General features: G+C 41.8%; 1 protein-coding gene across 2 annotated transcripts in view; it reads left to right on the top strand.

Annotated features, from left to right (window-relative positions):
* The window catches only part of Pik3cb (phosphatidylinositol-4,5-bisphosphate 3-kinase catalytic subunit beta), a 111,765-nt gene that overhangs the window by 35,013 nt on the left and 62,632 nt on the right, over positions 1-14,120 (top strand). For both annotated transcript variants that reach the window (XM_052717837.1, XM_052717829.1), the window contains 2 exons: positions 7,175-7,361; positions 11,868-12,093. In XM_052717837.1, the coding sequence (XP_052573797.1) occupies positions 7,191-7,361; positions 11,868-12,093 (397 nt within the window). In that variant the 5' untranslated portion in view covers positions 7,175-7,190. The remainder of the gene's footprint in view (positions 1-7,174; positions 7,362-11,867; positions 12,094-14,120) is intronic.

Raw genomic sequence — 14,120 nt, 5'->3', positions numbered from 1 at the left:
TAGTTTATCTGATAGTCAACAGAGGTTTATTTTGGGGTGACTTACAACCAGCAAAGGGATAGGTTACAGAATCCAGGAGAGGTGAGGTGCAGTCCAACGCAGTTCTCTGGAGACTTGGTCTGCAATCCAGCATCCAGGATCATGAGGTAGCCAAGAGAGCGAGCATGTATGCCCCTCTGGTCTTAAGGGGTCTCCATCTCAGCCATGCCCCGGGGCAGGGGCAGGTACCCGCTGCCTTCTAGGGGCGGTGCTTCAGGGGTGAAGCACAGACAACTACCCCCATATCTCCCCTTTTTGTCTAAGGAAGAAAGTTCTGACCTAACACAAAATTATATACAATAGGAATAATTATCAAGGAGAAATAAAGGGTAATGACATAAACAAACGGAACTACAACCAACAAGAGCAACATCAAACAAGAGACACATACTAAAATCCAGAGAAGTCTGGAGCATAGGTAAATGGCACGTTACAGAGATCTTTCCAAAAGGTGTCCTATCCTGAAGAACCTGAATCTAATACTTAATATGATCTAGCTAAGTTACAAGATTGTCAGTCCCATCAAAAACCTGAGAAGGAATATAATAATACCTGAGAAACAGGAGAAGGACACAAGCAATTTTCGGGAGTCTTGTGAGAGTAGACAGAGACAGCTGGCAGCCTGGATAGTCACCTAAAGTTTTTCAGCATTGTTGGTGCAATCAAATTGGCGACAGGCCTAGAGTATCTGACAGATCATTTTCAGAAGCAGGTATTTTGAAAGACTGTCTTACCCTGTCTTGGCAGAGTTCAGTAGTCACTTTTCCTTGTGTCCCGCTTATTCAGAAGGGACAGTATTTGTACTGTCAGCAGTCGAGGCAAGGGCAGTTCTTTGCCCAGTAGGCCATTTTGTGCCAAGAAGAAGACAAACTTCCAAAAGGAAATGTCTTAGAAGCCCAACATTCTCTCTGGATCAAATCGGTGCTGTCAGGAGCAATCATGTCTCATGTCAACAGGATTCTAAGTTATTTAAATGCTATATTCCCTAGGTCTATGAAGTGTTTGAAGACTACCTGTCCACCTGACCTATATATCTGTAAATCTGGGCAGCCTAACTAATATAACTATAGAGATGACAAGCATAGGTGACTATAAATCTATAAGTCTTATCTACCTAAATAACCTAAGGACTAAGGCTTCATGTAAACAAGGTAAACAGTCTGTAAGCAAATGTATGGTAAAAAGGACAGTGACCTCAAAATTGTGACAATACACAAAATAGCTTAAACAGGTAGGAATGTATAGTGCAATATGCAGTATGACAGTAATCCTAAATATGTATCAATATACAAAATATCCTAAACAGAGGTAGAACATACATATAGTGTGACAAATATAATATTATATTTGTATCAATATACAAAATATTTCAAACAGTAGGAGTATGTGTACAATACAACAAATATAGTTTTGTATTTGTATCAATATACAAATGATCTTAAATAGGAATATAAGAATAGTTTACATTTCTATCAATATACAAGAATCCATATCAGTGTAAATTATCTAAGGCTGATATTTTACTGAATTAGTTTACTAGTAAATACAGTAATCTACCTTAATATCCTGTACCTATCCATTCTCCCTTTTCTTTTCTAAAAGAAAATACTGAGTCCATTTTTTTCTTCCATCCCCAACCCTATAACCATTACCTGGCTAGCTCAGCCTGTACAGCATGAGAGTCTTAATTTCAGGGTCATGGGTTTGGGCCCCACGTTGGGAGCCATTTAAAGCAGCAACTAATGAGGCAATTCCATGTAGTTTGTCTGATAGTCAAAAGAGGTTTATTTTGGGGTGACTTACAACCAGCAAAGGGATAGGTTATAGAATCCAGGAGAGGTGAGGTGCAGTCCAACGCAGTTCTCTGGAGACTTGGTCTGCAGTCCAGCATCCAGGATCATGAGGTAACCAAGAGAGTGAGAAATATGCCCCTCTGGTCTTAAGGGGTCTCCATCTCAGCCATGCCCTGGGCAGGGCAGGTACCTAGCAGTTATCTGCTGCCTTCTAGGGTTGGTGCTTCACAGACAACTACCCCTACATTTGTGTTTTAGTAAATATTACCTATGGATCTGGTTCAGTATTAGTGAGTTTTCTTTTAAAAGATTTATTTATTTATTTACTTTATGTATATGGGTGTTTTGCCTGTCTGTACATTTGCACACTAGAAGAAGGCATCAGATTCCATGGGACTACAGTTATAGATGGTTGTGAGCCACCCTGTGGGTGCTGGGAATTGAACTCCGGACCTTTGGAAGAGCAGCTAGCTCATTTAACTGCTGAGCCATCCCTTCGGCCCCAATTAGAATTAAAAAGTGTTAATTCGCCGGGCGGTGGTGGCACACGCCTTTAATCCCAGCACTCGGGAGGCAGAGGCAGGCGGATCTCTGTGAGTTCAAGGCCAGCCTGGACTACCAAGTGAGTTCCAGGAAAGGCGCAAAGCTACACAGAGAAACCCTGTCTCGAAAAACCAAAAAAAAAAAAAAAAAAAAAAAAAAAAGAAGTGTTAATTCGTCAGGCATGGTGGCATGTGCCTTTAATTTCCAGAGGCAGAGGCAGGTGGCTTTTTATGAATTCAAGGCCAATTTGCTTTACATAGTGAGTTCCAGTACAGCCAGGGCTATGTAGAGACCCTGTCTCAAAAAAAAAAAAAAAAAAAAAAAGTGATAATCATAGAATTAAAAGTCAAATATGTGTCTAATGACATATAAAATTAGACTTTTTAACTTCATAATAACCTTTTGTTTTACATTTTGCATATGTGCACATGAAAAAAAATTAAAAATCACTTTAGGGAGATCTCTTTTATAGAATTACAATGATTCAAATGAAATGATTTTAAAGTGAAGCACTCAAGTCCTGTGTGGCAGTTATTATATGTATTCCCTCTGTCGTTTTGCCACAGAGAGTCAGGGAGATTGCAGCAGGTTTGAGCTAGCCTAGGGTACAGAGTGAAAACTCGTTCACAGAACAGCAAACTTGCTTAGTTTTTAGCAAGGCTGATTACTGTGGTAAGCAGAATAAGCAGCGGAGTAGGAATGAGCCCTAGTTGCATCCCCTCGTCTATGCTACCTCTGAAGGAAGCCTGAGGCTGCAGTAGCAAATGGAGCCTTTGAGTACGGCACCTTCCAGTGGCTGGAGAGGAGGGCCTAGACAGAGGCATCGGGTCAACAGTAAAGAATCCAGTTGGCAGAGGAAGACAGGAAACCTTGGACCACCAGGGCTACATAAAAAAATGGTATGCTCAAAGGCCCAATTTATGGAGAGCCATGGGACTCCCACTATTTGCTTCTTGTCCTGGCTTTCTAGTGTGTTTCCAGTCTCAGGGGTGCCTTTCTCTGTTAGAAACTATTTCTGTTGCTGTCCATGTGCTCCCCGGCCAGCTTTTTCTTCCAGGACACAAGAACCTGGAAGGCTGAGTGGGTTCCCTCTAAACTTAAGTCACACGTAGAAGAGTGGGCACTCGCCTTTCTTCTCATTTTATCGTGGAAATAGGAAATAGTATTCTTTAATTTTCTTTTCATTCTCTCTCAAAGTTTCTTCCATTATTTGTCAGAGTGTTTGCTTGTTGCTTGTTCACACATGTCAGAAATGTGTGCTGGTCTCCCCCGTCTCCTGATTTAAAGATGTTCAGTGGCTTTCCTGGCATGTTGCTGGGGAAGTGGAGGTCTTTCAACTCTTCCTCTTTCTCCAGTGGACAGATGGCGGCTTGTGTGCTGTAATTACTGTCTAAAGACTCAGTGGGGCTAGCTGTCCCTGCTGTGGTCTGTACCCTAGAGCGTCCCTGAAAAGTAGTTTTCATGCTTTAAAAATGTCTCTTGTTTTCAGTGTTTGAGCTTATGCTTTCATACTTAAAGAAAGAAAAAAAGATAGAATGACTGAAAATCTTGAAGACTTGGTAGCCCTGTGCAGAACATTTCCTTTAAAGGAGGCAAGGGAAACACAGCTAATTGCTTTGAAAAGTAAAACAATACCCTCCTGCTCCTGCCTCTGTCTTCCTGGATAGGGATGTCTCTTGGGCTTTAGTTTTCTTACCTTTAAAATGAGGAGTCTGTCAGTCCTAAGACAGCTCCCGACTCATAGACTGGACTCTGCATTTGTCTCTTGCTCTCAAAGACAAGGGAGAATTAAACATTTTACTTTCAATTTGGATGCAGCAATGAGAGGTTCAGTTCTAGGGCTTGAACTCATAACTTCAGGAATACTAGGCAAGTCCTCTACCAGTATACTACACACTCAACACTAGTCTTTTTTGGGGGGTGGGGTACCCTTTTTGAAACAAGGTCTTTATTATGCAGCTATGGCTGTCCTGGAACTTTCTCTGTAGACCAGGATGGCCTCAAATTCACAGAGATCTGCCTGCCTCTGCCTCTTGAATGCTGGGATTAATTGCATGTACTATCATGTTGTTTGTTTGTTTGAGACATGGTTTCTCTGTGTAGCCCTCTGTAGACCAAGCTGGGCTTGAACTCAGGCATCTGCCTGTTTTTTGCCTCCAAAGTGCTAGGATTAAAGGGGTGAGCCACCACATCCAGTTTAAAAGTATTTCTAATAGGAACACGCATCGTGGTGTAAGTCTGTAACTCTAGCATTTGGAAGGTGGAAGCAAGAGATACTGAAGTTCTAGGCTACTCCGTGTCACATGATGCACTGTCTCTTAAATAATAAGATCTTCTCTTGTACTGGGGATATAGCTCTATGTGTAGTGCTTGCTTGGAATATTTATTGAGGGCTCTGGGTTTAATCACCAGCATTTGAAACAATAAAATTCTGAGCATGGTGATAACACACCTGTAATCCTAGCACTTGAAAAATCAAGGTAGGAGGATTGTTGTGAGTTCAAGGGCCAGCCTAGGCTAATATAAGCAAGATCCTGGCCTCCCCAACTAGTTCCCTAAATCAAACCAAACTAAGTCTCTACAAAGCAGGATGTGATGGCACACACTTGTTATCTAGTTCTATGGTAGGCAGAAGGGTCTCCAGTTTGAGGCTAGCCTGGGCTGTATAGGGAGACCCTGTTTCAAGTAAGACCCCCAAAGCCAAAACCAAGGAAACCTCTACGGAAGTTTTATTGTCTTTGCCGTTGCTCTGTTAGTAGTTGTTAAGGGTCTGTCAGATGTGCTTGTAAATAGATACCACACACAGCTGAGTGTATCTTTAAATCTGACTCAGTGTAATGTCTATATTTATCTATGTAAACTTTAAATAGTGAGGACTGAAAGTGAATTTAAATAATTGATTTCTAGTGACTTCCTCTTTTTTTTAGTTTTTTTATTTGTTATTTTTTAAGTATTTATTTTTAAATATGTGTCAGTGTGTGGGTATATGTACTTAATATTGGATGCCTGCGTCCCCTTCAGTATGTGTATATTGACGCTAGGTTGGGAAGTGTATGCACTATAATAAAGTTCTGGTTCTAACTCTTAAAAAAAAAAAAAAAAATATTGGATGCCTGACCAAGGCAGAGGTGTTGAATCCCCTGGAGTTCCAGCCATTCAATCTGGGTGCTGGGAATCCAATTTGGGTTCTCTACAAGGGCAGCAAAAGGGTCAACCACTGGGTCATCTCTCCAGCCCTGGTTTCCTTTTTTAATGTAATTTTATTTTTTTAAAGCCAGGTCTCCCTGTGTAGCCCAGGTGGTCCTCAAACTCATCAATTATCCATTTCAGCCTCCCAAGTAGTGGGGTTACAGACATAACTACCATGCCTGCCCTTTTCTGGCTATTTGATTATTTTTAATTTTTTTAAAATCAGATTTACTTGTGTGTGTGTGTGTGTGTGTGTGTGTGTGTGTGTGTGTGTGTGTGCGCGCGCGCGCGCGCGCGCGCGCGCGCCCTAGAGGAAGACCACTTGTGGGAATTGGTTCTCTTCTTCCCATGTAGGTCCTGGTGCTGAGCCAGCTCTCTGACTTCCCCTTTGCTTTTTTTTTTTTTTGTTTTTGTTTTTGTTTTTCGAGACAGGGTTTCTCTGTGTAGCTTTGCGCCTTTCCTGGAACTCGCTTTGGAGACCAGGCTGGCCTCGAACTCACAGAGATCCGCCTGGCTCTGCCTCCCGAGTGCTAGGATTAAAGGCGTGCGCCACCACCGCCCGGCTCCCCTTTGCTTTTTTTAAATACCACATTTAGGGGGCTGGAGAATTGGTTCGGTGGTTAAGAGCACTTGCTGCTCTTCAAGAGGACCCAGGTTCAGTTCCCAGTACAACATTGGGTGGCTCACAACTGCCTGTAACTCCAGCTCCAAGATCTTATGCCTTTGTCTTCCATGGGGACCTTCATTCACATACCCCCTGTGAGCGGAGTTTTCCTGCCCCGCAGCTACTCTCAAATAACCACTCAGAGTCTTAATATTAATTTTAAATGCTCAGCCAATAGCTCAGGCTTGTTACTAGCCAACTCTTACAATTAACCCATATTTTTTATCTATGCTTTGCCATGTGGCTTGGTACCTTTTCTCAGTACGGCATGTCCGTCTTGCTTCTTTCTGTGTCTCCTGGCAACTCCATTCTCCGCCCTTCTTCTTCCCAGCATTCTCAGTTTGGCTCTCCTGCCTAACCTTATCCTGTTCAGCTATTGGCCAGTCAGCTTCTTTATTAACCAATTAAAGTAATACATATTCACAGTGTACAAGAGTATTATTACACAGAACCCCCTACTTAAAATAAGAAAAACAAATCACATTTAAATGGTCCTATTACATTATTGTTTATATTGAAATTAAGAACTAATTATAGGGGCTGGTCAGAGGTTTAAGATGATTTGCTGCTCTTACAGAAAGCCTGAGTTTCGTTTCCAGCATCCAGTCTGAACAGCTCAAAATCATCTGTAACTCCAGCTCCAGGGCACCCATGATCTTTCTCAGCACTAGGCATGTACATGGTACACATACACACTGTGACACACAAACACATAAAATAAAATCTTTTTTACAGAACTATTTATTTATTGATGGTTTTCCACTTTCTTTTTGAGAGTCTTGCTGTGCTTTATATGCAAGCGTTCTAGCTCTTGGACTCAACTGATTTTCCTGCCTCAGCATCCCAAATAGCTTAGGACTGTAAATGTGTTCCAACATGCCTGGATTGTCATGTCTTAAGTAAAAAATGAACTAAAGGCTGTTTTTCCATTTTACTTGATTTCCAGGGCCCAGAGGTTATGAATGTGCTTCAGCTCTATAATGCCTCCTGCTATGGCAGACATCCTTGACATCTGGGCAGTGGATTCACAGATCGCATCTGATGGCGCCATATCTGTGGATTTCCTTCTGCCCACTGGGATTTATATCCAGTTGGAAGTACCTCGGGAAGCTACCATTTCTTATATTAAACAGGTATGTGTTAGTTGGGATTTCTCAAGACTTAGCTTACTTTCTGTGTGACTTAGTAGAAAAAATATTAAAAAATCATATTTGTGTAAATCATGTGGTAAAGCTGAGAGATGTTTAATTTTCAGGCTACTGCATTTTAAAATTTTTGTTATGTCCTATTTTCATATATAAAGATGTTTATTCTCCCACCTTTGTTTTTGATCCATATGTGAAAGCTGCATTAAGATTGACACTGGTCATGTGACATGCTGTAATTGCAGCCCTCGGTTGGGGGGTGGGGTGGAAGACAGAAGCAGGATGGGGCGTCCCAGGCTATCCTTGGCTGCATAGTAAGTCCAAGGGTAGCCTGGGCTACCTAGTAGACACTGCTGTGGGAGGGCAAGAAAGTTGAACACTTTCTGCTGTAATTCCTGACTTTGAGCTTGTCACACTTCTTTCTTCTGTGTGATGTTTTGGTTGTCCCCCCCCCCCCCCCAACATCCTTGTCATGATCCTGGAGAAGAGTTTCCACTAAAAGTCAACGGATACATGAAATCCTTTCCTTTCTTTTCCTTTTCTTTTTCTTTCTTTTTTTTGGGGTGGGGGACACAAAGTCTTTCTTACTGGCATGGCCTGCCCCTTACTGGTCTGGCCTAGAACTTATAGCCAACTTCCTGCCTCAGCCTCCCAAGTGCTGATGTCGGTTGTGAGGACACAGGCACAGCTCCCTACTCTGCTGCATGAAGTCGCACAAGGAACTTCCCCTAATTTAAAAAAAAAAATTATTTTATGTGTATGACTACCTGCATGTGTGTGTAGTGCATGTGGTGGCCAGAAGAGGGCATCAGATCCCTTGAGACCCTTTATAGATGTTGTGAACTAACAAGTGGGTACTGGGAATCAAACTCTGGTCCTAGGGGACAATTTGTGGGTGTTGGTTCTGTCCTTCCACCATGTGGGTTCTGAGGACCCAACTGAAGCTACTCAACCATCTCTCCTGTTCCAGAGTTGGGATTTAATAAAGACTGTATAGGCTTTAAGACAGGGTCTCACTAGCCTTGGGTGGCCTGGAGCTTGCTCTATAGAGTAGGCTGGCTTTAAATGCCACAGAAATCTTCTTGCTTCTGTTACCCAAATGCGGGATTAAAGGTATGTGCCACCATGCTTGACAAAGATGCTTTCGGGCTTCTTTTTGGTTTTTCGAGACAGAATTTCTCAGTGTATCCCTGGCTATCTTGGAACTCACTCACCAGGCTGGCCTTGAACTCACAGAGATCTGCCTGCCTCTGTCTCTGAGTGCTGGGATTAAAGGCCTGGGCCACCACTGCCCAGCTGCTTGTGGGCTTCTTGAAGATAAGAATACTGTTAATGTTATTTTTAACAACAGTCACATATACAGTTTAAGACCTAGAGGGCTCTTTCTTTTAATTGTCGCTAATGATGATTAAAATAAGATCACCAGATGGATCCTGTGGGAGACGGGTGCACCTGGCGGGAGGGACTGCAGTTGATAAGGGAAAGTCTAGATCACAGGGATGCAGGAAGCTAGCATATCTTCACTGTAAACACAGTTAACAGTTGTTTGAGATTCTGAGGAAATGTCTGGGGAGAGGCATGAGGCCCGGCCCAAGGTCATGTACTCTGGATCCTAAAACCCGGTTCATTGCAAGTCTAAAGCAAAACACTTAGAACCTTTACAGCAGGCATTGCTAATTGTCCTGAGGGCCTCCTCAGCGGCGATTATTTATTTTTACCTGTATGGTATGTGTGTATATGTTTGTGTTCTTGTGTGTATGGCTGTGTATGCATGTACCACTGTGCACACGTGGAGGTCACAGGAGTTGTTTCCCTTTCATCTGTGGGTTCTGGTGGTTGAACTCAGTCGTAATAGTTGTCATCAAGGGCCTTTATCCATTGAATCACCTTGTCTGCTCTCTACGGTGCATTTATTACAAGACTAAGCATGAGGACAATTCACCAGGAACTACATCTAAAACACAGATGTTTGGGGAAAAAAGTCTCATTAAATTACGTGATTCAACTTTGACTAAATGGAAAGTTGCATAATAAGATCAGAAAAGTTGTGAAATATACTTTATAATAATTGATGCATGAGAATTTTTTAAAATTACATGCGTTGTTCTTTTGCCTGAATGTATGTCTGTGTGAGGGTGTCAGATCTCCTGGAACTGGAGTTACAGATGGTTTTGAGCTGCCATGTGGTTGCTGGGAATTGAACCTGGGTCCTCTGGAAGAGCAGTCAATGCTCTTAACCACTGAGCCATCTCTCCAGCCCCCAATACATGAGAATTCTAAAACTATAATTTCTGAAGAAAAAGGAAAATACAGAATTTAGCCACTGCATCGCTGCTGAGTGTCTGTGTCTGTCTGTTTTGAGTCAGTGTCTCTATTATATAGCTCGGGTTGTCCTCAGACTCACAGAGATCCACCTGCCTCCCCCTCCCCCAGTACTGGCATTAAAGGCATGTGCTACCATGCCTGGCTTTTTGTCTGTTTTTAGTTTTGATACAGGGTTTCATGTAGCCAGGCTGGTCTCTACTTACTGTGTGGTTGAGGATGACCTTCACTGTTCTCCTGTCTCCACCCAAGCACTGGATCACAGGTGTACACCACCACACCAGTTTTCTTTGTTTTTATTTCTTTGTTTTAGTCAGTGACAAGTAGGACATCTGCTGACCTTGCCTCACATTGAGTTAACTATTGGTACTCTCCAATTTTTAAAAAATGATGAAATATGTATGATATTAAGATTTACAATTTAGGACATTTTTAGAGTTTCTTGTAGCTTAGGCAGGCTTTGAACTTGTATAGTAGAGGATATAGCCTTGAACTCCTGATCCTCCTGACTCTGCCTCAAGTGTTGGGATTACAGGCCCATTTTACCATCATACTCTGTTCAATTTTGTTTTTTGATTTAAAGTTGTTTTTAGGAATGTTAAATATCATTGTTTCTTCATCTTCATGGGCAGTTTCTTTGCATAGTTTGTGTTCTGTGTTGTATTACATAGGAATGCAGAACAATTCCCTATAAAACTGAGCAGTTTTAATTTACTGTTTCATATGGCCAGGAGAATGATCTACAATAGCTATATTTTTGGTTTTGAATGAATGAGCTTATTAAGTATATAGCAAACAAAGGTAAAAGAACAAATAGCAAGTAGCAGATAGATAGCAAAACCTCATCAAATCGGGGCATCCAAACATCCAGCAGGAACCAGATGGGGAAGCCAAGGCGGTCAGTGGGAGTTTTGATGGATGAGCTGCCTCATGGATGAGCTTCCCGTGGATGAATTTCTCACTCTGTTTTCCCGGCAGCCACCTCAAGGGTAGGAATGGTTCATCTTCTAGCTGTTCTCAAGAACACAGTGTTTTTCACTCTTGGGCTGTTTTGCTCTTCTCTCCATCTCTGAGTTAGGTGGCCCTCCCATCCCTGGACAAGGGCTCTAGAAGATACATTTAAGACAAACAGGTTTGGGTCTGAAATAGGGAATAGCTTCCAGAGCTAACTTCTCAGTGAACTCAAATAGCACATGACAACTTACCAATACACTGTGTACAACATTTGTTTAAAAAGAATGGCCAGGGAAAACAAACAAGCTTTGCCAGGTATGCTTGTTCATGTCTATTAGTCAGACTTGGGAGGAGGATCTAGATTACTGTACGTTTGAGGCCCACCTAGGCTGTGTGTGTGTGTGTTCCAGGACAGCCTGAGCTACAGTTTGAGACCCTGTTTACCTATCAACTTATAACCACCCCCCCCCAAAAAAAAGAGAATCATTGGTCTATATGGCGTAAATTTCCAAGTCAGTTTTTGTTTTGTTTTGTTGTCCTGCTCTTTAGACCAGGTTGAACTTAAAACCAGAGATCTACCTACCTCTGCCTCTGAGTGCTAGGATTAAAGGCATATACCACCACCACCTGCTTCAAGTCAGGTTTTTTATTTCTGTTTTCATTAGTTTATTATAATCTGTAATCCAATTGACAGGTCCTTACCGCTAAACATGTAGCTTCTCTATGAGTTTTGACTTTTTCCAAATGTTTATTTATGGGTATTGCCTGCATGCATGTGTATGTATAATATGCTTGCAGTGTCTGCAAAGACCAGAAGAGGGCGTCAGATCCTCTGGGACTAGAGTTTCAGATGGTTGTGAGTTGTAGTATGGGCGCTGGTACTTGAACTCCGATCCTGAAAGAACAGCCAGTGTTTCGCCACCTCACCGTCAGTCCCCCAGGTTTTCTCTCACTGGCTGTCCTGGAACTTGCTCTGAAGACCAGGCTGGCCTGGAACTCACGGATATCCGCCTGTCCTCACCTCTAAGTGCTGGGATTAAAGGCGTGCGCCGCCTCCGCCGCCACCACCTCTCTCAGGGGATCTTCTCACTTGCTGAGTCATCTCTAGCCCCCTGAGTTTTGACTCTTTGCAAACCGTGGCAGTGGGCATCCTTGTATATGTATCTTTGTGTACATGTGCCAGTATTCCAGATCATGCCTTACTGTTTTTCCCTGCAGATGTTATGGAAGCAAGTTCACAATTACCCAATGTTTAACCTCCTTATGGACATTGACTCCTACATGTTTGCGTGTGTGAACCAGACTGCTGTATATGAGGAACTTGAAGATGAAACTCGAAGACTTTGTGATGTCAGACCGTTTCTTCCAGTTCTAAAACTAGTGACTAGAAGTTGTGACCCAGCAGAAAAATTGGACTCAAAAATTGGAGTCCTTATAGGAAAAGGTAATTTCAAAGTTTTCAGTATGAAGTCTCACCTTTATCTTTGTTCTGTGGGTTAACATGTAACTATATTCAAAGATACTGTTTTCAACATTTTGTCGTGGACTAATACTAATATGTTCAGGGTTCAAGAATAAGCTCTGTGAGAACTGAAGGTTGAATGTTTAGACACATCTCTAGCAATGTGATCTTGCCACAGCACCCAAGGGCTTGCACTTTATATGTCTGTATTATTGATTTGTTTTATTTACAAAAATCTTGGTCTTCAATTAGTGGGAAAAAATAATTGTTTCTTTATCTCAGATACTTTGAGAATTTCCCCACTACATGGTCTTATATAATGGCCCAGATTGGTTTCTGTTTCACTATGTAGACCAGGCGAAGTCTTGAAATTGTTGTCCACTGAAGTGATGAGTGATGATGCATACCTTTAATTCCAGCACTCTTAGAGGCCAGACTGGTCTACACAGCATGGTACAGGCCAGCCAGGGATACATAGTGAAACCCTGTCTCAAACAGATAGGTTGAAATTACCATCTGCCTCAGCTACGTGGGTTCAGATATTGGAGGCATGCATTACCTTACTTGGTTGAGAAACCCTTTCCTAAGAGATGATTTTTGTTTTAATTTTATAAACTACCCATAATCCCCTACAATATGAACTTATTGTTTACCAATTAAGACCGTAAGTTGATCGATGTTTCTATAAACTAATTCATGTTCTTGGCAAAGTTTTGCTCTTTTACTGGTTATTTTTAATTAGAAGTTATCTTTGTATCAAGTAAAGATATATCCATGATTCCTTGAAAATTATTTCTAGGGGCTGGCTGATGATTTATGAATCCCTGGGCTCCATTCAAGCAAACAAACAATAATGGGCAGAGTGCTCATGCTGGAAGGGTCAGGGGTTCAAAGTCATCCTCAGCTAGTTGAAGGCTAGCCAAGGGCTACACAAGACCCTGTCTAAAAAGAAAAAAAAATTTTAAAAATTAAAAAAAAAAAAGAAAGAAAAGAAATTCTGGAGAAAGTTAAGAATGTAGAGGAATTAATTCTCTCTTGCTATAGAAATCTTAGCAGACAAGATTTAATGTCTGTCAATACTTTAGAGAAAGTGCTGATCCGATTTAGGAGCTACACGGGGTTACTAAGGATGTGCCTTGAAGATTAATCCCAAATCAGAAAGTCCCCTGGAGCTTTTTGGATTTGACTATCTGCTTTGGTGAGATTCACTACAGTAGCATAATATAGTACCACTCCTTTAAGTTAGCTTTTCTTTGGGGGGTTGGATAACTTAGTATGGTGCTTTCCTGGCACCCCCAATTTTTTTTTATTACATTTATTTATTTATTTGGGTGATTGCATGCGTGCGTGTGATTGAACTCGGGTCTTCAGCCTTGATGGTCAGCATCTTTATCCACTGAGCCATCCTATAGGCCCAAACTTTGGTTGCTCTTAATGGCCATTTTAATCTCAGATGTGAATTAACTAGCTACCACTAACTGTACCTAAGCTCACCAAATTTAGTAAATAAAAATATAGGAAATACAAATAGTACATAGGATATAGTTGCTGAAACATGTCTTCAGGATCTCTCTGAGTGTGATTGAGCAGAGTGTTGTTGTCTTCTCATCTGGCAGCCTTTACCCCACTACAACACCAGGGTCTGATGTAAAGCAGTCAGTGCTGCATCCCATGCAGTATCTTGTGGCTTATTGCATCTGTGTTTTGTGCAGTGTGCTCTGCAGGTTGACCAAGATAAAAACTGTATTTGTGGCAAAAGTAAGCAGTTCATGTGCTCTCAGCTGTTTTATAAATTTTACGTGTTAGCAGATCTGGCAATTCTTTAAGCTCCTATGCTGAAAGGTAGTTTTTATGAAGGAAGTCTGTGCTTTAGAACAAGTCCTCACTCTTCATACCTAAGGGGTTGGTGCGTGCAGTTGCTGCTCTGTCCATAATGACTATATCCAGGGCTGGGTGAGGTCATGCCTCCTGAGAAAACAATAAACAATTACTTCAGTTTAACTTCAGGA

The sequence above is a fragment of the Peromyscus californicus genome, unplaced genomic scaffold (genome assembly GCF_007827085.1).
Source record: "Peromyscus californicus insignis strain IS unplaced genomic scaffold, ASM782708v3 Scaffold_11__1_contigs__length_118956290, whole genome shotgun sequence".
NCBI classification, from domain to species: Eukaryota; Metazoa; Chordata; class Mammalia; order Rodentia; family Cricetidae; genus Peromyscus; species Peromyscus californicus.
The sequence above is the reverse complement of the archived record's forward strand: the minus strand, read 5'-3'. Positions and strand labels throughout refer to the sequence as shown.